The following is a 26092-nucleotide window of genomic DNA, read 5'->3' as shown; positions in this document are numbered from 1 at the left end:
ATTTGGTGGCTACCTGTCACCCTACTCTCACCTGTAGCTCTAAGAAGCTAAAGCATAGACAGTGGCCACCCCCTAGTAAAACTGTCTTGGTAGATGGGCTAAAGCAGGTTGAGGGTAACTGACAGGCTTCAAGCTTATTATTAGTGAGTGGCAGGGATGTCCATCTTACATCAATGTGGTTACTGTTCATATTATTTTTCCTTGCTTCTATTTATTCTGTAACAGTTCATAACAGCCTTCCCATACTTCTCTGTAGCCATATTATTGATTCTTAAATTATGTACATAAACCATATTTTTAACTCTCCCTCACTTTATGGGCATCTAGTTTCAATCAATTTATTTCCAAAATTGATACATTTTAGAGTATAAAATAATCTCTTCCAAGTATTCTCTGTAATTAGTCAGTTAGTCAAGGAGTTCACAATCTAATGGGGGAGACAAAGCAAAAAAAAATGTGTACAAATAAAGTTATATACAGAATAAATGGGAAATAAGAGAGAGAAGGGACTAGAATTAAGAGGGATTGGGAAGGACTTCCTGCAAAATAAAATTTGATTTGAGACTTGAATGAATGCAGGGAAGTCAATAAGTGGAGATGAGAAGAGATAATTCTAGGCATGGGGGACAGTCAAAAAAAAATGTTTGTGGAATACAAAGAGACCAGTATCATTGGATCAAAGACTTACACAGTGGGAGTAAGGTGTAAGAAGAATGGAAAGGTTGGATGCAGGGTTGGAGGGGAGTAAGTTAATTTGATCTTGAAAGCAATAGGGAGCCACTAGAGTTTATTCAGTAGCAGGAGTGACATGGTTAAATTTGTGCTTTAGGAAAATCATTCTGGTGGTTGAATAGAGGATGGATTAGGGTGGGGAGAGATGGGAAGCTGGCAGACCTGTCAGAAGGTTATTGCAATAGATCAGATAGTGATAAGGAGGTGAAGAAGGCTTATGCCAGGTGGTAGCAGAATCAGAGGAAAGAAGGGGCACATTCAAGAGGTGTCCCAAAGCTGAATTTGGCAGACTTAGAATGAATACAGATTGGAGCTGGGGATGGGGTGAGAAATGGTGGGGAGTAGAAGGTAACTTCTAGGTTATGAATCTGGAGAACTGTCATAAAAAGAAAGGCTATCAATGGAAATTGTAGGTGATATAAAAACAAAATATCAATGAAAATTTATTAACATTAATAGGACTCTTTTCCATCCTTTTTATACCATGTTCAGCTACCCTTCTAGTCAACCATTGTAGGGGAACCTTAGGGCTGGTTTCTGAATATGTGTGACTCTTTGACCAAGAGTCTCCTAAATGGCTGCTGAAGCAGCAGAACCAATAACATGCAATACCATACCTGTGTAATGGAGGAAATTTAGGGGAGATGGGAGAGGTTATAATATTGTAATGGTTAAGAATGTGGCTACAGGATTTATGTAATATTAAACAATGGCCGCCAAGGAATTTACTTATGAAATTCCTAAAAATGAAACACTCAAGTCAGAATGAAGTTTATGGAGGTTTAATCACACTGGGAGTAGGGAAAAGGATAGGGAGAGAAGGAGAGAAGAGAAAAAGGGAAAGGGGCTACTCAACCTCTGACCAAGGCAGAGGGAGTTTTAGGCCCAAAGGCCCAGGTGGAAAGAGTCAGTCCTTAACTCACGTGACCAATCTGAAGGAAAGCTGTCTGCGGGCGTCCTCCCTCTCCAAGCTCCTAACACCAACTCTTCCTAACACCAACTGGCGTCTCCCTCTCCCCACAGGAAGTGCGCGAATTCCAGAGGCTGTTCCCTACCTCACTTCCTGTGTCTCACAAAATCCAATGGTTGGCTCTAGCTTGGCTTAGGACAGCCCAGGTGGGCAGTTAGTTATTTCTGATTTGTCATTGACTAGCGCATGCCCGTGTAGGTGGGTGTGCACAATTTTGGGTGCTAGACCAAGATGGAGACTTTTTAAAATTCACACCTGGTGGCAGAAAAAATTTTCTAGCTAATGGACCTTTTGGAGGCAGCCCTCCAAATGACCATATGATTCCATCAGGGATAGAAAAGGGCTGTCCTTTTCTGCACAGTAGCCCCAAGGGTTGCTGCTCCTTACCTGGACTGTCAACTAAACTATCTGGGCTTTTAATAGTGTGAGAGATGATGTTCAGTAAGATGGTCGTCTCCTCCCAATGAATCACTAAAATGGAGACAGGGAGCCTTTTGTTAAAAAAAAAAAAGTTGTTTCAAGTTCCCTACTGAAGCCCATTTCAGATAGATACCTAGGACTAAAATAGTTCTTGTTTTGATTGGTTAAGTCCCACTTGAATAATTAGGATAATTGGTTTTATAAATTGCATGTTCTGATTAGCTAGCTTTGGGAATAAGATTGTAACTATCTGGAATGATCTCTAGGAACTGATGCAGAGCAAAAGGAACAGAACCAGGAGAACCTCATACACAGAGATGGATACACTGTGGCACAATCGAATGTAATGGACTTCTCTACTAGCAGCAATGCAATGACCCAGGACAATCCAGAGGAACTTAAGAGAAAGAACACTATCCACATCCAGAGAAAGAACTGTGGGAAAGGAAATGTATTAGAAAAATATGTGATCAATCACATAATGTGATGGGGATATGATTAGGGTTTTGGTGTTACAGGATATTCTCTTTTTTCTCTTTTTCTCTTTTAACTTTTATTTAGAGTATTTTTTCCATGGTTACATAATTCATAAACCTCCCCCTCCCCTGCTCTCATTTTATCCCCATTTTAAAGTTGAGAAAATTGAGTCAAACAGAAGTTACATAACTTTCTCAGGATCATATAACTTCTGCCTGAAACTGAATTTGAAGGAAGACCTACTTGATTCTGGGTTCACCATTCTATCCACTGAGCCAACAGCTGCCTCATGATGAAAGATCAATGGAATAAGGATTAAAGCATGACTATTTGATAAGACATGAATAAATAAGAATAAACAAGAAAATATATAAGAAAAAGTAATCTCTTGCTATGTGCCAAACACTGTGTAGCCCTAGGGATACAAACACAAAAACAAAGTTCTTTAATACCAAAGTTCTAAAGATTATATTCTAATGGAAGAAGTAACACACAAAGGGGAGGGGTGGCCAGAAAGAGGCATTTTAGTTCAGTTATGGGGAATGGGGAATAGAGTCAAATGGAGCAGACTGACACACTTCATTCAGGGACAATGGCAGAGTTTATTTAATCAGGGTTTGTGGCTCCAGAACAAGAGAGATGACTGTCTCTAGTAAGAGCTATCATCAGCAAAATGAACAAATCTAAATAATAATAAAAAGTGAATAGTATTGCCAGAGAGGGGATTTGAATAAAGAAGCAGAATCAAATGAATATAAAATACTCAGACCAGAAGAGAAAATGGCTGGAGTGGTTGAATATTCAGCAAAACAAGATCTAAGGATAACTCAGCTGGCAAAATACTTGTAAGATGTTAAAACAAAGACTAGTAGAACTACAAGATAGACTTTAGAGTAACAATCTAAAAAGCACTGAATTTCTGAATTTCCCCCCCAAAAAATCAAAGAGTCTCTAACCACTATTTTTAAAAATTCCTTACGAACTTAAGTTTATAAAATAACATGACATAAAAGAAATAATTGTTATGAACCCATGAAAATAAACATACATGACTATTTCAATACACAAAGAAGAAAAAAGTTTGCATATGAAATTCTAAATTATTACAGAGGGTTTTTAAAAGTATATATTAAATTTAACACAATGGTTAAAAAAATTGTCATATTTCTCTATGTCCTCTTCTGAACTTCCTTTTAGTCTCTTCTGTGAATTTTTCTTTAAACATTTACCTTCTATTTTAGAATTGATATCACTTCAAAGGCAGAGGAGTGGTAAAGGCTAGACAATTGGGATTAAGTGACTTGCCCAAGTTCACAGAGCTAAGAAGTGACTGAGGCCAGTTTTGAATCCATGATTGTCCATTTCTAATCCTAGCTCTCATTCCACTGAGCCATCAAATTGCCCCCTGTGTATTTTTTAAATGTGTTGTTCATTCATTCTATTATTGCTGAGTCAAGGGATATATACAATTTAGTGTCCCTTTTTTTTTATATAATTACAAATGGCTTATCAGAATGGGGGGACAAATGTACTACTCCACAATCAGACCTTTATCAGATAAATTTTGTGCAAAAGATTGTTTCCCAGTTCATTCATTTCCTTCTAATTCTAACTGCATTGTTTTTGTTTGTGCAAAAGCTTTTCTATTTTATGTAATCAGAATTATTCATTTTATCTTTTATGATCTGCTCTAAGCCTTGTTTGATCACACTTTTTCTACCCATAGTTATCAAAGTTATCTCCTTCCTTTCTTCTCTACTTATGTTATTACCATTTAAACTTAAGTCATCTATCCATTTGGTATATAGTATGATCAGCTGTGCTAAACTTAATTTCTCCTGTACTTACATTTAATTTTTTTCTCATTTAGGCATTGTCAACGTGGAAGTCTAGAAATCTGCAGTTTATTTAGTTGGGAGGGAGAAACCCCAGGTTTTGACCTTGTCACAGGAGAGTTTCCCCCCCAAGGAAAGGTCCTACACTTCACCAGTCTCAAGCTAACAACAGACAATCCAGTTCAGGTGGGAGCTAAACCCAATCTGAAGTCCAGCGACTCTTTGACTCCAGAAGCCTTTCCCAGTATATCACACCCTCCTTCCAAGGAAGATCAAACTCAGGACCTTCAGCTTGCAAGACTGATGAGCTGCCTATAGAGCCAAAGAGTCACTCCCTCCCATAGCCAACAGGCAATTCCACTGGGTTTTACACGTATCACTGATCAAGACTTATTTCTATATTATTAATATTTGCAATAGACTGAGCATTTAAAGTCAACATCCCCAAACATATCCCCATCGAACCATGTGATCAAGCAAATGTTTTTCTTCTACATTTCTGCTCCCACAGTTCTTTCTCTGGATGTGGATAGTGTTCTTTCTCATAAATCCCTCAGAATTGTCCTGGGTCATGGCATTGCTGCTAGTAGAGAAGTCCATTACATTCGATTAAACCACAGTGTATCAGTATCACATTGTTCTCCTGGTTCTGCTCCTCTCACTCTGCATCAATTCCTGGAGATCTTTCCAGTTCACATGGAATTCTTCCAAAGAATTGAGTCTTGAATGATTCTGAGGCGATTGGCTAACATGATAGCAAAGGAAAGTAATGAATGCTGGAGGGGATGTGGCAAAGTAGGGACATTAATTCATTGCTGGTGGAGTTGTGAACTGATCCAACCATTCTGGAGGGCAATTTGGAACTATGCCCAAAGGACGATAAAAGAATGTCTACCCTTTGATCCAGCCATAGCACTGCTGGGTTTGCACCCCAAAGAGATAATGGACAAAAAGACTTGTACAAGAATATTCATAGCTGCGCTCCTTGTGGTGGCCAAAAATTGGAAAACGAGGGGATGCCCTTCAATTGGGGAGTGGCTGAGCAAATTGTGGTATATGTTGGTGATGGAATACTATTGTGCAAAAAGGAATAATAAAGTGGAGGAATTCCATGGAGACTGGAACGACCTCCAGGAAGTGATGCAGAGCGAGGAGCAGAACCAGGAGAACATTGTACACAGAGACTAATACACTGTGGTATAATCGAACGTAATGGACTTCTCCATTAGTGGCGGTGTGATGTCCCTGAACAATCTGCAGGGATCTAGGAGAAAAAACACTATTCATAAGCAGAGGACAAACTGTGGGAGTAGAAACACGGAGTAAAAGCAACTGCCCAACTACAGCGGTTGAGGGGACATGACAGAGGAGAGACTCTAAAGGAACACTCTAATGCAAATACTAACAACATGACAATGGGTTCGAATCAAGAACACATGTGATACCCAGTGGAATCACGCATCAGCTATGGGGGGTGGAGGGGGGAAGAAAATGATCTTTGTCTTTAATGAATAATGCTTGGAAATGATCAAATAAAATATTATTTAAAAAAAAAAAAAGAATGATTCTGAGGCCAGGGTGAGAAAGGAAGTGAATTCTAGGCATGTGAGAGCAACCTATGCAGAAGAGTAGATGTGAAAGATAGGATGGTAATTTGAGGGTACAGCAGAGGAGCCAGTTGGGCTAGAAAACAAGGGAATAAAGTGAAATATACCTGGAAACCCAGGTTAAAGTCAGACTGTCAAGTATTCTTTGGTTCTAACTTGAGTTAGAGCCTAGAATTAGCTAAGATTCATAGTCATGAATTCAAATATTACCTCAGATACTTCTTAGCTGTGTGACCTAGGCAAGTCATTTAACTGTTTGCCTTAGTTTCCTCATCTGTAAAATGAGGTGGAGAAGGAAATGACAAGAAATGCCAAGAAAGAGGCAACTAGGTGGGTCAGTGGATAGTCAGACCTGGAAGCAAAAGATCTTGTGTTCAAATGTAATCTCAGATACTTAATAGCTAGACAGCCTGGCCAAGTCACTTAAACCCAATTGCCTAGCCCTTACTCTAATTCTTCTGCCTTGGAACTGATACTTAGTATTGATTCTAAGAGAGAAAATAAAGGTTTAAAAGAAAGAAAGAAATGCCAGGTAAAATCTCAATAAAGTCAGCAAGAGTCAGTTTTAACTGAAAAACAACTGAACAAGAGAGAAAACAGCAAAAGCCTTCCTTTCAGTGGAAGGTGAGCTATGGTTACAAAATGTTGCAAATGCAGTCAAATAGATCAATTTAAGTTAGTTTTGTTACACTTTATTGTAAAACCATTACCTTTTGTCTCAGCATTTATACTATCAGTTCTAAGCAATTGGGGTTAAGTGACTTACTCAGGGTCCCATAGCTAGGAAATACCTGAGGCCAGAATTGAAAGTTTTGCTGCATTCTTTAAAAAAATTTAGTACAAGTGAAGGCTCAACTCATAAAGAAGGAAGAAGAATATATCCTGAAATTAACATGGCATAAAAACAAAAGACATCAATCTAACTTTTTTTTTTCAAAAAAAATTCAGGCATAATTTATGACAAATCAAGGAAAATTAGATATTGACCCTAAAATCTTCTAAGCAGCTGAACTAGAAATAATAGTTGAAGATTATAAAATGTATTTTCCCCTTTCAAGCATTTCTACAAGGAAAAAGAAATAATGATGGCTAAAGCTTTTGATATGCATTAACAAACCCAAAGGAAAATCCAGAGGAAACTTCTTTCAGGAAGACATTGAAATGTAAATCCACTGTGAATATCAGGTAGGACTAGCTTTAAAACTCAGAATCACTAAAAAACCAGAAGTTTCCATGTAAGTGTTAGATTGGCTTATTAAAACAACAGTGGAAATTTTATGACCTGAAATTGTTTCCAAGGATTAAGGTAGAAGGACAGATGGGGAACAAAACTGGATTGGGGATTTATTATAAATGTTTCTCAAGGTAAGCTAAAATCCAGAAAAGTTACTATGATCTGTTATAGTCTCAATTGATCAACCTTAAGGGCCTACTGTGTGTCAGTCAAAAGATCAAATGAGCTTGATCACATGGGTCGAGGGGACATGATTGGGGATGTAGACCCTAAATGAACATCCTAGTGCAAACATCAACAGCATAGAAATAAATTCTGATCAAGGACACACGTAAAACCCAGTGGAATTGCGTGTTGGCCACAGGAAGGGCAGGGGGAGGGGAGGGAGGAATAGAAAATGATTTTTGTAACCAACGAATAATGTTTGAAATTGGCCAAATAAAAAAATTAAAATTAAAATTAAAAAAAAAGATCAAATGAGAGAATATTTGCAAAGTTCTTAGCACAGTGCCACATAGTAGAAATTAATAAATGTTTATTCAATTCTGTTCTGTTCATTGAGCAAGGTGTTAGGAATACAAAAATTATGAATGAGTCACTTTTCACAAAGAGTTTATATGTCCTAATGAAGAGTCAACAAGAACATAATAGAAACAGAGAGAGGATAAATATAAATAAAGATAAAGTAGTTAAGTCAACCAACAGAGTTTGAGGAGGGCACTAACAATTGACATGATAGACAGTCTCAAAGGAAAGGAAGTTGACATCAATAGGTAAATTCCTTTTTAATATTGCACAGGACCAGCAAAATGACAACAGACTGAAAATATTTGCAATTGTGTTCAGGGAGTTTGGGAGTTTGGAGGATGGACTCCAGAGAAGATATCAGAACGACAGAAATGTTAGTAAATCTTCAGGATCCTGGGCAATTTCAGGTAAAATAAAAGCTTTGTTCCACAAACAAATGCAAGGTCATTTAATTGACAATGTGTAGTTGGAAATCAATAAAGAAACATAACATTTACATAATATAATGTTATATTGTATTATATACTTTATGTTTTATGTTACTTCTATTGATCTATTTTTCAACCAATACCAAATATTTTGATGAATGCTTTATAAAGTAGTTTGAGGTCTGGAAGTACTATTCTCTCTTCATTCTGACTTTTTTTATCATTTCCCTTGATATTCTAGATCATTCGTTTTTCTGCTATTATTTTGTTATATGAAGTAGTCTTTTGTTAATGACATAGCATTAAAAGTATAAATTAACTTTAGTAGTATTGTCATTTTTATTATATTGGCATAGTCTAGTCATGGACATTGAATATTCCTCTACTCAAATTGTTTGTTTCTTTTTTTTTTAACCCTTACCTTCTGTCTTAAAATCAATACTGCTAGACTTCCTTCCTTTACACTTTATTCATTAATTTCTTTAATATTCATGACTTTTTGTTTTTCTAAATGAAATTTGTTAATGAATAATATTTTTTTGTTTTTTAATTGGGATAACATTTAATAAGTAGATCAATTTAGGTAGAATTTTCATTTTACTTATATTGGCTCTGCCCACACATGAACAATTAAAAACAATAACATTAACAGAAAATATGCTCACTGTCCAAGAAAATCATACTGATCTTGGAGACAGGATATATAGAAACAATCTAGGAATCATAGGTCTCTTAAAAGTACCTGCGAAGATAAAAAACTGAATACTATAATGCAAAAAATAATATAACTGCCCAGAACTTCTGAACAAAGATAGTGAAATATCAGTTGGAATAATTTATAGATTTCCTCCAGAAAAATAAAGCCCACAGCTTCAAATATCAAGATATATAGTGGATACATTTTAAAAGTCAATTTAGAAATAAATTCTGTAAGTGATCAGGAGAAACACATTTAAGTACCAAAGGTATAAAATCAAATAACACGAAACTACTTTGTACCACATATGAAAAATTGGTGAATGTTTAATAATTAAGTGAAGCTTGAAACATTCTTAGAAAGAAAAACAGACTTGAAGAGGTTGCTTGCTTCTTGAACACCCCAGGCAACAGAAATGCAGCAGGGGTGAACAAATGCAACTGCTAAGGACCATAACAGCCAAAGAGAGATGGCAGAGAGAACAGAAAGAAACTGCTTTTTTAACATACATAAGGAGACAAGGTTGAAGATGGAAGTCAAATGAGGTAACAGTGAAGAGCTGGGCCTAGAACATTATGAATACAACCTGGTGGCACCCTACCTACTGGTGACTCAATTTTGCAGGGGAAGAATATATTACAAAATGGAAGCAGGGAGAGGAGAGGAGAGGACAGTGTGATGTGCTTAGGTTAATTTGAGGGCTAGCAATGAAATGAAGTTGACCAGAGTTGTCTGAAGAGAAAAAAGCCTATGAAGGCATGGGTGAGGAGGAGGGGGTAAGAACTGATAAAGGTTGAGGAAAGGAGCAAGGCATTGCTTTGGTGGTGAAAGAAAGTTCCACTGATGAATACTCCTTTGGAGAGAAAAAGATTTTCTGTGAGAGGACATAAGGACTTTGTGCTGAATGTATCTGGGGGATTTGGAGCTGAAAAAGTCTATTCATCCTAAATCAGGAAAGGAAATCGAACTTCTTGGGGCAATTACTACTTGGAGGTGTGGGAGAGCATAGACTTGGGGAGGGGATTTTGAGGCAAATGGAGAAAATAAAGGTAATAAGGGGAAGGTATAGATCAGGAATTGGCTACATAAGCAAGATGTTTGGGGGAGGCTCTAACATTGAGCAGTATCCTCCAACACTTGTAATAATTGACATTGCAATGAAAAAGGTGAATATATGGGGCAAGCTCTACATGACAGTGACAGAAAATATCTGGAGGGGAATGCCTTGAATGGATAACTTTCAAGCTTTAATTGCATAAGGAATATAGAGAAAAGAGAGAAATCAGAAAATTATAGGCATCATTAATCAGAGAATGAGGGTGTAGAGTAGACAGAGAAGATAGGAGCAGCTAAGTAGCCTGGTGTCAGGAGGACCTGGATTCAAATTTAGCCTTGGACTCTTCCTAGCTATGTGATCCTGGGCAAGTCACTTAACCCCAACTATCTACCCTTTACTGCTCTTCTGTCTGAGACTAAGACAGAAGGTAAGGGTTTTTTGTTTGCTTGTTTTGTTTTGTTTTGTTTTTAAAGAGGATGGATAATGAAAAGAATGAGAGAAATACTTTTTGGAAGGGGGAACAAAACGAAATTTTGAAAACTTAATGAACAAGACTAGTTGAAGCAGAGGAGAGGAAGGGGGAAGCTAACTGATTATCAATGGGTGGAAGGGAAGAATTATACAAATAGATAAAAAATAGGAAAGAAAAGGGAATTAAAAAACAAAATATCAAAGAGAAAGATAACATAAGAAGAGAGGATAAGAGTTTAGAAGAATACCAGTAATCTTTTAAAAAAGAATAAGTTATGTTTCTTCTCATTTTTGTAGATTAAATGTAAGAAAACCATTGAATTAATAAATAAAACTGAGTTGGTTTTATGAAAATAATAGTACTTTTAGATTGTCCTTCATTTCTGTGTATTTACATTCTGAACTATTGTTCTCTCTTTTGTTTCTTTGATGAGATGACATCATAAAATCAAGTTTTTGTATTCCATCGATTATTTTTGCTCCATAAATTTTGTTCTTGTAACTCTCAATTCACTTTTAATCAAGCAAGAAAAATGTGTTGTGATTCCATGTTCTCCATAAATTACACAGAGTCCTCAGTCTCATAAAGTTGTTGGGTTGTTCTCTTAAGTTTGCACTCTTTATTCATAGATGCCTGAAATCATTTACTAGATCTGGAAGCTTTGTTTCCTTCTGCTGTGAATGTTGTCCCTTTTGGTTTGTGTTATCTATATTCTAGGTTCTTTGAGTTTTCTTCAGCCTGAGATTCTTGATCATTTCAGGAATTTCCCACATATACACTTATTGCTCACTTTCTGACTTCCTCCTTTTTGTTGGTAATTTCCATTGTGGCTGTTCTCAAAGCTTCTCAGTCTCCCATGATGGATAATTCATGGTCCACCAGTCTTGGTCTTTATCTCAAGAAACTTTTAGAGGGATATAATTGGCCCCAGCTGGATCCTGAGCTCTTTCCTTTAAGCTTAGCAAAATGCCACAAGTACGATAGCATGTACACACACACACACACACACACACACACACACACACACAGAGTGTTTGCCCCAGTGTCCTCTAATACTCCCTCCATTGTCTGGACTGGTACTAGCAGTTTGGGGAGCTACCACACTAGATCTATTTCAAGCCCAGATTAAGATTATGTGCAAATCTATTTATCTAGTCCTTAGGTGATTACTGTACTTGCTGCTGGTGTTGTAACAGGCAGTGGAGGTGAGAGTGGTGAATGAGTTCAGTTCATGGGTATTTTCTTTTTTTAAATCAGTTGGAGTTAAGAGACTTGCCCAGGATCACAGAGCTAGAAAATATCAGAGGTCATATTTGAAGCTAGGACAGATTTTTTTTTAACTTTATTTTGGATTCTGTCTTAGGTCATAGAAAGAATTGAATTTATTTTATCTTTGATATATAACTTCTGTTTGAGAAAGATATAAGGTTACATGGGTCAGAGAAAATGTTTAGTCTTCTATCTTGTTGGCCATGTGACCTAGAAGTTCCAGTATAATGGTTTTTTAATTTTTTTATCTTTTTTAAATCTTAAGGATTTATATTTTTAGTTATTTAGTTATTTATTGCTTTTCTAGTTTTTCAGTTGCATGCCCAAATCACTGATCTATTCTTTCTCTCATTTCTTGGAAAAAGAAATTGTCCTAGAAGGACTGCATTCCAAAAGTTTTGACCTATTATTTCATAGTTGTCATTTTCTGTCATAAAATTGTTTCTGTGATTTGTTCATTGACCCACCAATTCTTTAGGATTATATTATTTAGTTTCCATGAAATTTTAATGCTTTTTAAAATGTTCCTTATTGAAAATGATAAATGTTGGAAGGGGTATGAGAAAAATTGGGACACTAATGCACTGCTGGTGAAGTTGTGGTCTGATCCAACCATTCCAGAAAGCAATTTGAAACTGTGCCCAAAGGGCTCTAAAACTGTGTATACCCTTTTATCTAGCAATACCACTACTAGGTCTGTATCCCAAAGAGATCCAAAAAAGGGAAAAGAAACTATTTGACCAAAAATATTGATTGTGGTTCTTTTTGTGGTAGCAAAGAATTGGAAATTGAAAGGTTGTCCATCAAATGGAGAATGTCTAAAAAAGTTGTGCTGTATGATTATAAGGAATGCTATTGTGGTATAAGAAATAATGAGCAGGGGGGCAGCTGGGTAGCTCAGTGGATTGAGAACCAGGCCTAGAGACGGGAGATCCTAGGTTCAAATCCGGCCTCGGCCACTTCCTAGCTGTGTGACCCTGGGCAAGTCACTTGACCCCCATTGCCTAGCCCTTACTACTCTTCTGCCTTGGAGCCAATACACAGTATTGACTCCAAGACAGAAGGTAAGGGTTTAAAAAAAAAAAAAGAAATAATGAGCAGGATGATTTCAGAAAAACCTCTTACATGAACTAATACAAAGTGAAGTGAACAGAACCAGAAAGAACACAATACACAGTAGCAGCAATATTTTTTTATGAACAATTGTGAATGACCTAGTTGTTCTTGACAATACAGTGATGCAAGACAATCCCAAAGACGTGATAAAAAAAAATCATCTGCCTTAAAAGAAAGAATTGATGGAGCCTGACTAGAAGCCAAAACATACTAAACTTCACTTTCCTTCTTTTTTTAATTGAGATCTCTTCCACAAAATGACTAACAAGGAAAAATGTTTTAGATGATTGTTTACAGTCTCCGAGGAGAGAGGGAGGGTGGGAAGGAGGGAAAGAATTTAGAACTAAGAAAATTTTTATGAATTAAAAAAAATTTTTACTTATAATAGGAGAAAATAAAATATTTTAAATATTTAAAAGAAAAATAAAATATTGCTTATTGATTTAAATTGATTATAATTTATTTTGTCTTTTTAAGAGTAAAGAATGTGCTTAATTTTTTTTGCATTAGTTTATATGTTTTATATCTGATCTGTAACAATTAAAATTTAGTTTCTCTGCCAAAAGTATTCTATTTTTATGAGGTTTATTAAAGATTAAGAAATAAAGAAAATACAAAATAATAAAACCACGTGTGTAGGAGGGCTGAAAAGCCCATTCAATTTCACTTATTACATCTTGAGAGATGAGTGTGCTTAGAAGGGGAAGCAGGGAGAGGGGCAAAGTAGGCAGAGAGTCAGTTTAAATACAAATTGAGTTCTCTGAACTCAGGTGAGGACTTAGGGTGATATTATAGGGAATTCTGGGAATTACCAAGGACTTCTGGGAATTGAAGTCTGGGGTTCAAAGCTCCATTTTACATATCTTACTGCATTGTCAATTTCTGCAATGCAGAGCTGAGAACCAGGTATAATTCTTTCTTTTCTCATTGTCAAAAATCTATCCTTTTCTAAATTTGAACTTGTGCCCTTAACTTGTTTTTGTTTCTATTTTTGTGAGAAATGTCTAGTTATGAAAGGGCTCTCCAACTATTATATAATATAATATTATGTGATACTATATTATATTATACTATATTATATTATAAAACTATTATAATTTTGTTAGTCAAAGGATAGAGGCAAATACAAAAAGATAAACTGAATAATTTTGATTATGTGAAACTAAAAGGCTGCTTTACAGATAAAATTAATGCATCTAGGATTAGAAGGGAAAAGGTACTTATTATATTAAAAACATTAGTATCAGATTTCTCATAGAAGATTTTGGTACCCACAATATATTTACAATTAGCAGATATATATTTATTCAAAAGTCATTCCCCCAAAAATAAGTCATCAAAGCATATAAACAAAAGAAGTTCTCTTAAGTTTTCAAAATAACAATTGCAAACTATTGACAATTATACAAAATATTGCTCTCTATAACTAATAATAAGAGAAATTCAAATTTTAAAACCCTAAAATTTTATCTCATACCCAGAAAACTAGAAAAGATTATAGAAATTGAGAATTGTCTGGGTTGGAAGGACTTTGGAAAGATAGACATATTAGTGTATTGTTGGTGAAGCAATGTAATTTGGAGTTATGAAAATAAAATACCTAAAATGTCCAAACCCTTTTGCCCATAGATTCCTCTACTAGGCCTATACCCCAGGAAGCCACTGACAAAAAGAGAGTTCCAAGATACTTATGGGAAAACCTTTTTTGTGTAGAAAATACATCCTATGTTCATCAGTTTGGGGAATGACTAAGTAAATTAGATGTAGTGGAATATTACTCTGCAATAAGAAACTACTAATATAAATATCAGAGAATTATGGAAGTACTTGATGAATGGATAGAGAGAAGACCTAAGAAAATAACAAAACAGTGATTACAACAATGTAAATAGAAAGGACACCAAAAAAAAAATTAAAAGAGAACATTGAAAATTTATTAAAAACAAGCTGTTATTATTCCCACCTTAGAGCTGAAATTGAAGTAAACAGAAGTTTGCCCAGATCCATACAGCTAGTAAGTGGTCTGAAGCCAGATTTGAATTCAGGTTCTTTTGACTACATGCCCAGCATTCTACCCACCTAGCTGCCTCCATTAGAATGTAAGCATTTGATTTTCATTTAGCCCTTTCTGACGCCCTAAAAGAGGTCACAAAGAATCAGAAAATAGCAAAATTGTTTTCTGTGCTTATGCTAAGGACAGCGCTGTGAAAAAGGTCCCTGAGAGGTAGCAACTAGGTGGCTCAGTGAATACAGAGCCAGGTCTAAAGATTGAGAGATAGATCCTAGGTTCAAATCTGATTTTAGATACTTCCTAGCTGTGTGACCCTGGGCACTTCAGTCATTTAACCTCCATTGCCTAGCTCTTATTGCTCTTCTGCCCTGGAACTCATATGTGATCTTGATTCTAAGATGGTTTTATAAAAAAAAAGAAAGAAAAAGGTCCTTTTTTTGGAATTAGAGATCAGGGATTCAAATCTTGGTTTTGCCACTTTTCACTGTATAAAATTGCACAAATCACTTAATCTCTTTGGGCCTTAGTTTCTATTGCCTCTAAATTGGAGGCAGACAACATGCATTCATTAAGTATTTACTGTGTGCCAGGCCAAAAAAAAAAATAAGAGAGAAGAGAAAGCTACGCGATAGTGTATAGGGCTGTCAATCAATCTTTGCACTCTACTTTGCACCTTCCCTTGCTACAGTAGGGACTGAATCTGTCTTATCAGTACTGAAGATAAAGCATCTGCCTGTGTGACAACATATCTTAAAGGCTTAAGCTACTACTTAGACATTAATTCAAGATAGTATAGCATAAGAGAGAAGGAAGAATTGGCTTCTAGACTGCTCCTGGATATTAGCCAAAGCCAGGGTTCTCAAGTCCAGTTTGGACATTTAGCTTAGGGATCTCCTGCTTCCCTCTTTTTCCAATTAATCCCTTGCTAATTGTTTATTAAACCATCTTTGAATTAATAATCAAACGCAGTCAGATAATACTTAGAAGGTGAAGAAGGTTTGGGGAGAAGGAGCTCTTTAGGAGTGAAGCCTTTCTTTAGCCCCAAGTAACGTCAAATCTTGGGGCAACTGCTACTGGTTTCCCTCTGCAGATCTGTTCAGAGGAAGAGATCATCTAGGGAAGAGTTAGGTAACATCAAAATTCCTAGTCAACTGTTACATCCTAATTCCTGAAGTGATCTCTGCTCTGTGACAATCTGCTACCCCTTCAAGCTCATCATTAGTGATCTAGGCTGGGATGGAGGACAGCCATCAGCTCTCTGCCCAGATAGGGAAGGAATTTCTCTGGGGATGAGTTCATCAGCTCACATAAACTAACCTACATACCATCACCCCAGGGGTTCTCCGCAATTCCCTTCTTACTCTACAGAGCAGCATCTAATTCTGCAACTTACAGATTTAGAGCTGTCCAGGCCCCTGAAAGGTTAAGTAATATGCCCAACATCACACAGTTGATATAGGTCAGTGGCAGAACCTGACCCCAAGTTTCCTGACTCTAAGGCATACTCTCTCTCTCTCTGCACCCCTCTGCAGCTTCTGGCACTATCAAAACCTTTTTCCTCCTGGATACTTTCTCTTCCCCTAGCTTCTGTGATGTATTTTTATTTCCAGCCTTTTCTCCTTGTCTAGCTATTTATTCTTTGTCTTTGTTGAATTCGTCTCCCTCCCATGAAATATGGGTCTCTCAAAAGGCTCTTTTCTGAGTCTTTGCCTTTCTCTATATTTAATTTCTCTCTTGCGAACCTAACCTACTTCCACAGATTTAGTAAGCACGTCTAAGAATATGACTCTCAAATCTGTAATAGCTAGGTTTGATCTTTCTTTTGGATTCCAATTATGTATCACCAACTGCCTAGGTGGCAATGACACTGAGATGTCCCATCAACCTCTCACTCTCAACAGAACTCGATTCTGTTGAGGACCTCCACCATCCTTCAAGTCACCCAGGTTCAAAACCTTAAAGTCATCCTTGACTCTTCCCTCTCCCTCCATATCTCATTCTCACTCCACATTATCTTTTTCCTTCTATCTAATCTCACAAGATTCTATTTACAACTCTCATCCCCTCTAGCTTGTACTACAGCATCAGTCTCCTAGTCAGTTTTCCCAACTTCAGCCTCCCTTTTCTCTAATATATCCTCAGCACAGCTACTAAAATAATCCCCCTAAGGAAAAGGTTAGACCATGTCGCTCTCCTACTCAAAAATATTCAAGTCACTGCCCATTTCTTCTATGATAAAACTCAGATTCATCAACCTAGCATCTGAAACTTTCCACATTTTTCCAAAACTGCTTTTCTAGGCTTATTTGGGGACAGTTGGGTGGCACAGTGGATAGAAGACTGGACTAGGAATGAGGAAAACTCATTTTATGAGTTCAAATCTAGCCCCAGACACTTACTGGCTGGGTAACCCAGGGCAAGTCACTCAGCCATTGCTTCAGTCCCTCATCTATAAAATGAGCCAGAGAAGGAAAGGACAAATCACTATAGTATCTTTGCCAAGAAAACCCTAAACAACAGGGTCACAAAGAACAGATTATTTTGTATACTCTGTTTCACATATGCTTGTGCATTCCCCAAATTTGATGTTCTATCTCCTGTGTCATTGTCTACACATATTACTGTCCTTCTTGCCTGAAATGTTCTTGTTTTACCTCCACTTATTAGAATCCCTAGATTCCTTCAAGGATCAGTTTAGGTGCTACCATCTTCTTGAACTCTTTCCACGTAAATGTTAATGCCTGCTCCCTCCTCAAATTATCTTATATTTACATTTCTATTGTTAACATGGACATAATTACAGATGCTTAAAACATAAGGTAGGAATGCACCACACCCCTACTAAGTCTAGCAGCAGAGGCCCATGACTCCATTCCAGAGACTCTTGGCAGCCCTCATATGACCAGTTGAACCTGTTCCAAACAACACCCAACTAAATATGCTCAACCCAAACCCAAAGGTGTCCAGACCAGACTCCTGATAAGCAAATGAAGCAATCTTCAGCTAGCCATCCTGAGAAGTCCCAAACTATGTCTGTAGATACCCTTTATAAGAAAAATGCTCTATAAAATCAAAGCTTGTTCCTTCAGCAAGTTCTCACCCTTACTAAGAACCCTACAAGGGCTTTGCCTGCTTGGGGGTTACTCAGCTTCTTCCATTTCCCTAGGATGCCATCTTAAAATGCTTAGATTTCTGTGACATTCCAGCTGGAGGCTTGGTGATTCACCAGGTTGACTTCAACATTACATATATGTATATCCTACAATAGAATGGAAGCTCCTTAAGAGAAAGAGCTGTTTGGCTTTTCATTGTAGCTCTCGTTCTAGCTCAAGGCCTTGCACAAAACAGATACTTAATAAATGTTTGGTCAATTGAATTACTAAATTAAATGCTCTTTTCTCAGTTTCCATTCTCTCGATCCTTCCTTTTGACACTGTGGACCACACCCCTCTTGCTATGTCCTCTCTCATCCCTTGGACACTGTTTTCTCCTACTTCCCCTCCCATTTGTCTGGCCTCCTATTTACTGATTCATCATCCATCTCCCATCCTCTTAGGCCTGGGCATCCCTCTTCTCTTTCTACACTTTCTCAGTGATTTCATCTGCCTCTCTGAATTTATTTATCTCCTCTATACAAATGATTCTCAAAGTTATGTATCCAGCCCTAATTTCTTTCCTAAATTCCAGTCCTACATCTCCAAATCCCAGATGAACCAGTCCATCTATATGTCCTGCTAACAGCTCAAAATCAAACTATCTAGAACTAAACCCATTCTCTTCCAAATTCCCCCATTTCTCATTATGATACAGTATATCCTGTTCAAAAAGATTAGAATAACAAATTGTATAATATGAATGCAATGGTACACAATGAGAAACAATAAATAAAAAAAGTAAAGTCTATATCATATTACTTACCATCTCAGGAAGAAGGAAGATGAGGGAGGGATTGAGGAAGGGAAGATAGGAAGGAAGAAGGGAATTAGTAATTTTAAAAAAATGTTAATGTTTAAAATTGTTTTTATAAGGGGCAGCTGGGTGGCTAAGTGGATAGCGAGTCAGGCCTAGAGATGGGAGGTCCCGGGTTCAAATCTGGCCTCAGACACTTCCTAGTTGTGTGATCCTGGGCAAGTCACTTAACCCCCATTGCCTAGCCCTTACTGTACTTCTGCCTTAGAACCTGGTGAGTCTCTCTACCAGGGAATTTCTATATCCCAAGATGGCCCAGTCTTACTATTCTCTCTCCACTGCTAGTCTGCTTTCTGGTCTGCCTCACCCTCCAAACCAATTGCCTGGTCCTTTGAGGATGATAATCTGCCTGAATTCATTTCCAAATAAGCATTTTTGCACCTTATCATTCTCCACCTCCTAGGGGTTCTGAACTCTCACCTGTCACTGTAGAAACTCCATTCCCCATCCCCTCCCACTAATCTCTGTTCTCAGTCCCCTCTAGTCTGCTCCCCTCTCCCCAATGTTCCACTCCGGATCCCACCTTTTCTAAAGTGCTCTCTAGAATGTCTGTCTCAAAGGTAACAAACTAGCTTTTGTCTCAAAAATGTTCTTTTCTCATTCCTTCTATCTCATACTCATTGAAACCTAATTTCCTCCTAACGATAGTTTCTCTGGTCTCCTTAAAAAAAAAAAAAAGTTGTTCTTTCACTTCAATATCACTACCACCACACCACTCACTCCAATTTACCCTCTTAAAGGAGGGGAACTGCAATACCCTTTGATCTCTGTTGTCACTTCTAGCCTCCCCCCATACCACCATCACTCAGTAACCTCTTTTGTCTGAGATTAACAGGGTTTTATCCATTACCTCACATGTAGCCTACTGTGAGGTTAGTGCACTAGACTAGTTGACAATAAAATCAATTCCTCTCCCCTCTCTATTTGCTCCTGGCTCATTTCCTTGCTAATTCTGATCCTGAGCTGTAAGGCAATTAAAGAGCATTTTATGATATTTCTTTAGAAATTAATAGGAATTTCTCTCATTAAATAGTTATAAATTCTCATCCTACCTTATTATCTAAACTGAAGAAAATTTTTCCTAAAATAAAAAATTCTTATTGAGACAAACATTATCTCTTTCAATATCAACTCTCCACTCCAGTCTCATAGGCTTATACAGACATCCGTGTTTAAGAGTAATAAGTAAAACAGACCTATTTAAATATATATTATCATTGCTAATTTCCCCTCAGCTCTGGAAAAGCAGCCCTATCATTCAGCTCTCTCAAGATGGCAGTCAAAGATTCTCAAGAATTCTCTTTAGAATACCTTCTTCACAGCATAAGAGTTCAACTCAGTCTTCTCAGGAAATGTCTCTTAAGCATTTCTCAAAGAAAAGTTTACTCCATCAGTCTATACTTCTCTTTGAATCTCACATAATCTCTCCAGCCAAGATAGTTAATGGTCTCCAGATAACAGCTAAACTGTAACTCCCCTCAAGATTCTACTACTTTTTAAAGATAGTCTGGGGGGGAGGGAGGGTACAGTTAGGTGGCTCAGCCAGGCCTAGAGAGGAGAGATCCTAGGTTCAAATATGGCTGCAGACACTTCTTAGCCATGTGATCCTGGGCAAGTCACTTACCCCTATTGCCTAGCCCTTGCTACTCTTCTGTTTTAGCACTGATATTAAGATATAAGGTAAGTATTTAAAAAATAAAATAAAGATAGTCTCTGTAGGAAGAATTTGTGACACTGATGCTATATTTCTATCAGCAAAATATTTTTCAATTTCTGGAAAATTATTAATAGAACATAAAACACACATTAATATTATATATAATAACTGCATTATAATGCAAAGCTCTATTTGACAAATTAAGGTTCAAAATTTAAGATGTCCCAAATGGCTTAGTGTAGTTTTAAGTTTTTTATGACTTCAGAAGTATAAAAGCTACAAAATTACAAAATCATCTAAAAGATTAGTTATCTACAATTTTAAAATATTGATGCTCCTGATTAAAATTCAACATATCTACCATCTCGCACTACACATCACTCTAGTCAGCTGCTGTTCGGTGACTGAAAGGATTGCATTTGTAATCCTAGCCTAATGATCATCCAAAGAAAGAGGTTTTGATACATAGATGACAGTTTTGACATGACCCCACTAAAAAAAGTCTAATGGAAAAAGATCAGATGACAGAGGTGGCCAAGCAAGAGGGTCTCCTCTGCTAATCCACCCGTTTGAGAAAGTGTCGTCCAGAAACTCTCACACCCACATAATGCCTAATGACAGGGTGCTCCATCTTATTAAAATTTAGATTGAGTGTAAAAGAAATGAAAACAACTAAACTTTCAAATGATATCTTTGTAATTTTGTAGCCTTTGTATGTCTGAAGATACTAAAGTTTTTAAATGCACCAAGGCTTTTGGGATATTCAGAACTAAATACATATGTATATACCTCATTACTATATTACATACAGGAAGAAAATGCAACAATACTATCATTTTAATAAGCATTTGTAATAACATATGCATAATTCTGTGTCTGCACATCAAAATCTCAGTAAAAGAGAATGCATTAGCAATAATCCCACTGTATAATAAAACATGCCATTCATACAAAATGCCTTACAATATAGTTTGCTCTAGACCAAGGTTGGCTGACAGCAGCTTGCTCTAAATCCCACAGGACTATGAGATAGTTTTCTTTTATTTAAAAACCAATCGCAGCTTTCAGGTCAAGTTTGCTCTGGATGCTAAGAAAGAGATGATATCTTGCAATATATTCTATTCACCTTGTATGTGGTTTTCTCCACAACAAGACTGTAATAGCATCTAAGACCAAGAATCATAGTCATCTACTCCTGTATCTCTCAGGTCATATCAATGCTCTGGGACAGATAGAGAGATTAAGAATCAAAAGGGAGAAGGGCCCCTTTCTATTTTTGGATTAGAGATTTAGATCTAGAAAAGATATCAGAGATCACCTAGTCCATGTCCCTTATTTACAGTTAAGGAAACTGAGGCTCAAGAAAGTTAGACTACTTGTCCAAAGTCAGACAATCAATAGCAAATTTGGGATTTTAATCAGCCCTTCATTTTATAGGTAAAGATACATGGCTTAAGACCACAATAGGGGGGGCAGCTGGGTGGCTCAATGGATTGAGAATCAGGCCTAGAGAAGGGAGGTCCTAGGTTCAAATCTGGCCTCATACACTTCCCAGCTGTGTGACCCTGGGCAAGTCACTTGACCCCCATTGCCTAGCCCTTACCACGCTTCTGCCTTGGAGCCAATATATAGTATTGACTCCAAGACAGAAGGTAAGGGTTTAAAAAAAAAAGACCACAATAGGGGGTAAATAGCAGAAACAGGTCCTCTGATTTCCAAGTTGGCTCTCTTTCTTCCAGAACACACTGCTTCTAAAGGTTCAGTGATGAATAGAAGAATTGGTAGAAAAGTCATGGGAAGGAGGTAGAGGGAAGACTTACTGAACGGTGGTTCACAATGCTCCTGTCTCTGGGCAAATGTAGTAGTCTGGAAGAAACCTCCTTAACTTTATTATATAGAAAATGCAACTGAACTTGCAAAAGAGAACTGACTTTTAAACAGTTGGTTTCAAATACTCACTCCAGCATCACTATAGCATAAGGGGACCTACTAACCATCTAGGTTTCCAAACTCAGCTGTGGCAATTTTACTGGATCACTACAGCTCTAAGAAAATAAAAACCTCCATCCAGAGCAATTTAAATGAAGAAATTAAAATTTGGAAAGCCAATGCTAATCTTCTAGAATGTTAGACCTGGAAAAGACCTTAAATACCACATACTTCAACCACTTCCTTTTGCAGATAAGAAAAGTAAAGCTTCTGTCTAATCTGCTTTTTCCATTCCACATTGCAGTTTCTTCCAACGTCCCAAAGATCTCACACATACTAAGGCAATCTCCCAACTCTCTTTTATCTCTGGCTCAGGCTCATTATGGCCTATACCTACACTGGCCCATGTTCATTAGGACCTATAATTATTTCCTACACTTCTGCTGGCTCAAGCCCACTGTGTCCTACTCCTCCACTGGGCCAGGCTCATTGAGATCCACACCTTCACTTGCTCCAAAACTAGTGTATGGGAGAGCAGCAAGCTGGGATTGGCTTCAGGAAGAAGGAAGGCTGCAAAAGCCCGCACTTTAGATTTCTGGGAAGAGAGTTTTCATTACTTGCACTGTCCCTGACCAGCAGGCCCAGTGCCAGCGAAAGAAAGTCTTTGTCAACAGAGAGCCCTGGCTTTGTGTTTCTTGGACTGAAGTAGGAGAGACAGGGAAACAGAGAGATAGGGACAAAGACAGAGACAGACAAAAAGAGAGAAACAGAAAGGGAGAAGAGAACACACACACATGCCTGAGCAAAGAGGAAAGCCTCTGTAAATTCTGACTCTCTTCCAGGGGAAAGAGGGTGAAAAGAATAGACTTCTAGAGCCTGGAGAAGCTCCAGCAAATGTTCTAGTTTAAACAAACAAGAATAAATAAGATTCAGTAACAGCCAAGGGGCAAAATGAAATTACGCTGTAATTAAATATAACTGCTTCTCAGATATTTGTGTGATGATAAATGTATGCAGCCCGGTCGGGATGTTTTCTGAACCTGATTTAAAAAACATCAAGGCCCACTAAGCTGCATCTCAACTTGAGTTACAAAAGACACTAACTGAAAGACGAGCACTGAGGCATGAAGAAGATTGATAGAAGCCACACAGGGCTTTGCCTATTAGCAAAATAAATCCAAGTTAGGCTGGAATGAAAGGAAGAACTCTGGGGACCAGGGCACCGAAGGGAAAGCTCCCAAGATCCCTCCTTCATTTCTATTGGCCGGCTCTGGGCAGATAAAAAGGTTAATGCAAGGGACGTGGTTCATTTGCCTCCCAAAGATTTGCCACTTTATATGTGGAAGGGTACCGGGCTATGCTCTAGGGTATTTATATAGGCATATGCCAGCATGCACTCAGAGGGGGTGCCCAAACAGGGTATCTGCTTAGGCACAGACCCGAGCATGTGGGAAGGCAACACTGCCAGGGTATTTGCATAGGCACAAACCAGCATATGCATCAGAAAGGAACACTGCTGGGTAGAGTGCGGGGCTTTACCTACATTAATCATTCTCTGCTAGTTTTGCTTTGGTTTACGAACCTGTGGCAAAAGCAGAAAGACCAAAAGGCCCCCTGGCTGGGCTGTTTTTTCTCCTCCCAGCTGCTTCTGTCTCTCTCGGGCTCCTGGACACAAAACAGCTGAGCAGAAAAACAACTAGCCACCTGCTCCCTCCTCACCCATGATACCGCCCCTGTCCCCAAGTCCCACCCCTTCTTCGGCTCCCTCTCTCCCTCTATTCCTCCCTCAAGCCAAATTTGCCAGGAGCCGCAGCAGCTGAAAGCTCTCTCCTCTCTCGCAATGTTCCTCCGCTCTTCCATGCTCCTCCCCCAGTGGGCAACGAGGAATGTGCTTACGGGGCTGTCTGGTCTCCATGCCCCTCACACTGAATCCACGTCAGACTAAACAGTCGGGCTGCCCTCCCCAAAGTGATCTCTGGGGTCCGCAGGAAAATAGACTTCAGCCTTCAGCCTGCCCAGTCTAAGGCAGCTCCACTGACCCAAGCTTCCTCCTCCAGGCACAGGAAGGCTGGAAGGGGTTAATGTATAACAGTGCAGGAGACCAGCCGTAGCCCAGCAGGGTTCCTAGCTACAGAGCCAGTGCCAGACACAGTAATGGGGAGGGAAGTAATCCCTGAATGGAAAGAGTACATAGAGTCCTAGAATGGAGGTCAAAGAGTCCAAGAGTCTAGGGACTAGTTTGAACAGTGACAGCACCTGAAGTGCATCCTGGGAGTAGCACATGTGGGGAGTGCTCTCTGTCTCTCTGTGTCTCTGTCTCTTTCCCTCTCTTTGTCTCTCACTCTCTGTTTCTGTCTCTGACTCTCTCTCTCTCTTTGCCTCTCTCTTTGCCTCTCTATGTCTCTGTTTCTGTTTCTCTCTTTGCCTCTCTCTGCCGTTCTATGTCTGTTTCTCTCTGTGTCTGTCTCCTTCCCTCTCTTTGTCTGTCTCTCCATGTCTCTGTCTCTCTCTCCTTCTCTTTGTCTCTCACTTTCTCTCTCTCTCTCTCTCTCTCTCTCTCTCTCTCTCTCTCTCTCTCTGTGTGTGTGTCTCTATTTCCCTCTCCTTGTCTGTCTCTCCATGTCTCTGTCTCTCTCCTTGTCTGTCTCTTTCTTTCTCTGTTTCTCCATATCTGTCTCTGTCTCTCTCTGTATCTCTGTCTCTCCCCTTCTCCTTGTCTGTCTCTTTGTCTGTTTTTCTATATGTCTCTGTCTCTCAATCTCTCTCTCTCTCTTCCTCTCTGACTGTCTCTCCCTCCCTCTCTGCCTCTCTGTTTGTCTATCACTCCTTATCTCTCTCACACACACCCTATAATTAAGTCTTTTTTTTTTTCAAAATAAGGTTGTCACAACAGACTCTGGGTTTGGGATTCAGAAGCTCTCAATTGTTGTTATTTAATGGGTCCCTAGTGTCAGTCAGTAGTAGGCCTTATAGATGTAACTAAAGCAGAGGTTCCCAAATTCCTTCAGGCCTTATACCCCTTGGCTTTTAGTAAATCTTCCCATATTGCCTATTCAATAAGAAAAAAGAAATAAACTCCAGGATTTACTAGGTAAATGTTCATAAAAACAAAAGTAAAATAATTAATTTTAGTAGAATAAAATAGTTCTTTTCCAAAATCCCCAAACTCCCTGATAAGCTTCTCATATCCCCTGAGATACAAGTACCCCCAGTTGGTAACCACTATACTAAAATGCCTACTATGGTGGTATTTAAAGTTTTCAGATCATGTGCCTATTTCGGTTAAAAAAAAAAATTGAGCATGCACTCCCAATATGTATGTATTTACTTATAAGCTATGAATGTATAATATACTAATAATGTGTACTTTATAAAATGTGGATAAAACTGATATTTCTTAAAAACCCTTACCTTCTGTTTTAGAGTCAGTACTGTGTATTGGTTCTAAGGCAAAAGAGCAGTGAGGGCTGGGCAATGAGGATTAAGTGACTTGTCCAGAGTTACATAGCTAGAAGTGTCTGCCTGGCTCTCTCCATTGAGCCACGTAGCTGCCCCCTACAAATGAACATTTCAATAGGATGAGATAAAACTGAAATAATATTTGATCTTAGGATCATTGGGGAGATGGAAATTTGTAGAGGTAGATTCGTGAAATAATCAGTTCTGCCATTTAGGAAAATCGCT

General features: G+C 38.1%; 1 protein-coding gene across 5 annotated transcripts in view; it reads right to left on the bottom strand.

The window, feature by feature from the left end:
- Window positions 1-26092, bottom strand: part of ADA2 (adenosine deaminase 2) — a 162131-nt gene that overhangs the window by 45757 nt on the left and 90282 nt on the right. The window contains exon 1 of one of the 5 annotated variants that reach the window (XM_056799081.1): window positions 24305-24852. The exons of 2 other annotated variants lie outside the window; for them this stretch is intronic. In XM_056799081.1, the coding sequence (XP_056655059.1) occupies window positions 24305-24323 (19 nt within the window). In that variant the 5' untranslated portion in view covers window positions 24324-24852. Of the gene's footprint in view, window positions 1-20133; window positions 20560-23990; window positions 24100-24304; window positions 24853-26092 lie in introns of those variants that run through there. 2 more of the 5 variants (XM_007503839.3, XM_056799082.1) reach the window with 2 other exon arrangements.

The sequence above is a fragment of the Monodelphis domestica genome, chromosome 5 (genome assembly GCF_027887165.1).
Source record: "Monodelphis domestica isolate mMonDom1 chromosome 5, mMonDom1.pri, whole genome shotgun sequence".
Taxonomy (NCBI): Eukaryota; Metazoa; Chordata; class Mammalia; order Didelphimorphia; family Didelphidae; genus Monodelphis; species Monodelphis domestica.
Note: the sequence above shows the minus strand (reverse complement) of the source record. Positions and strands in the feature narration are given on the sequence as shown.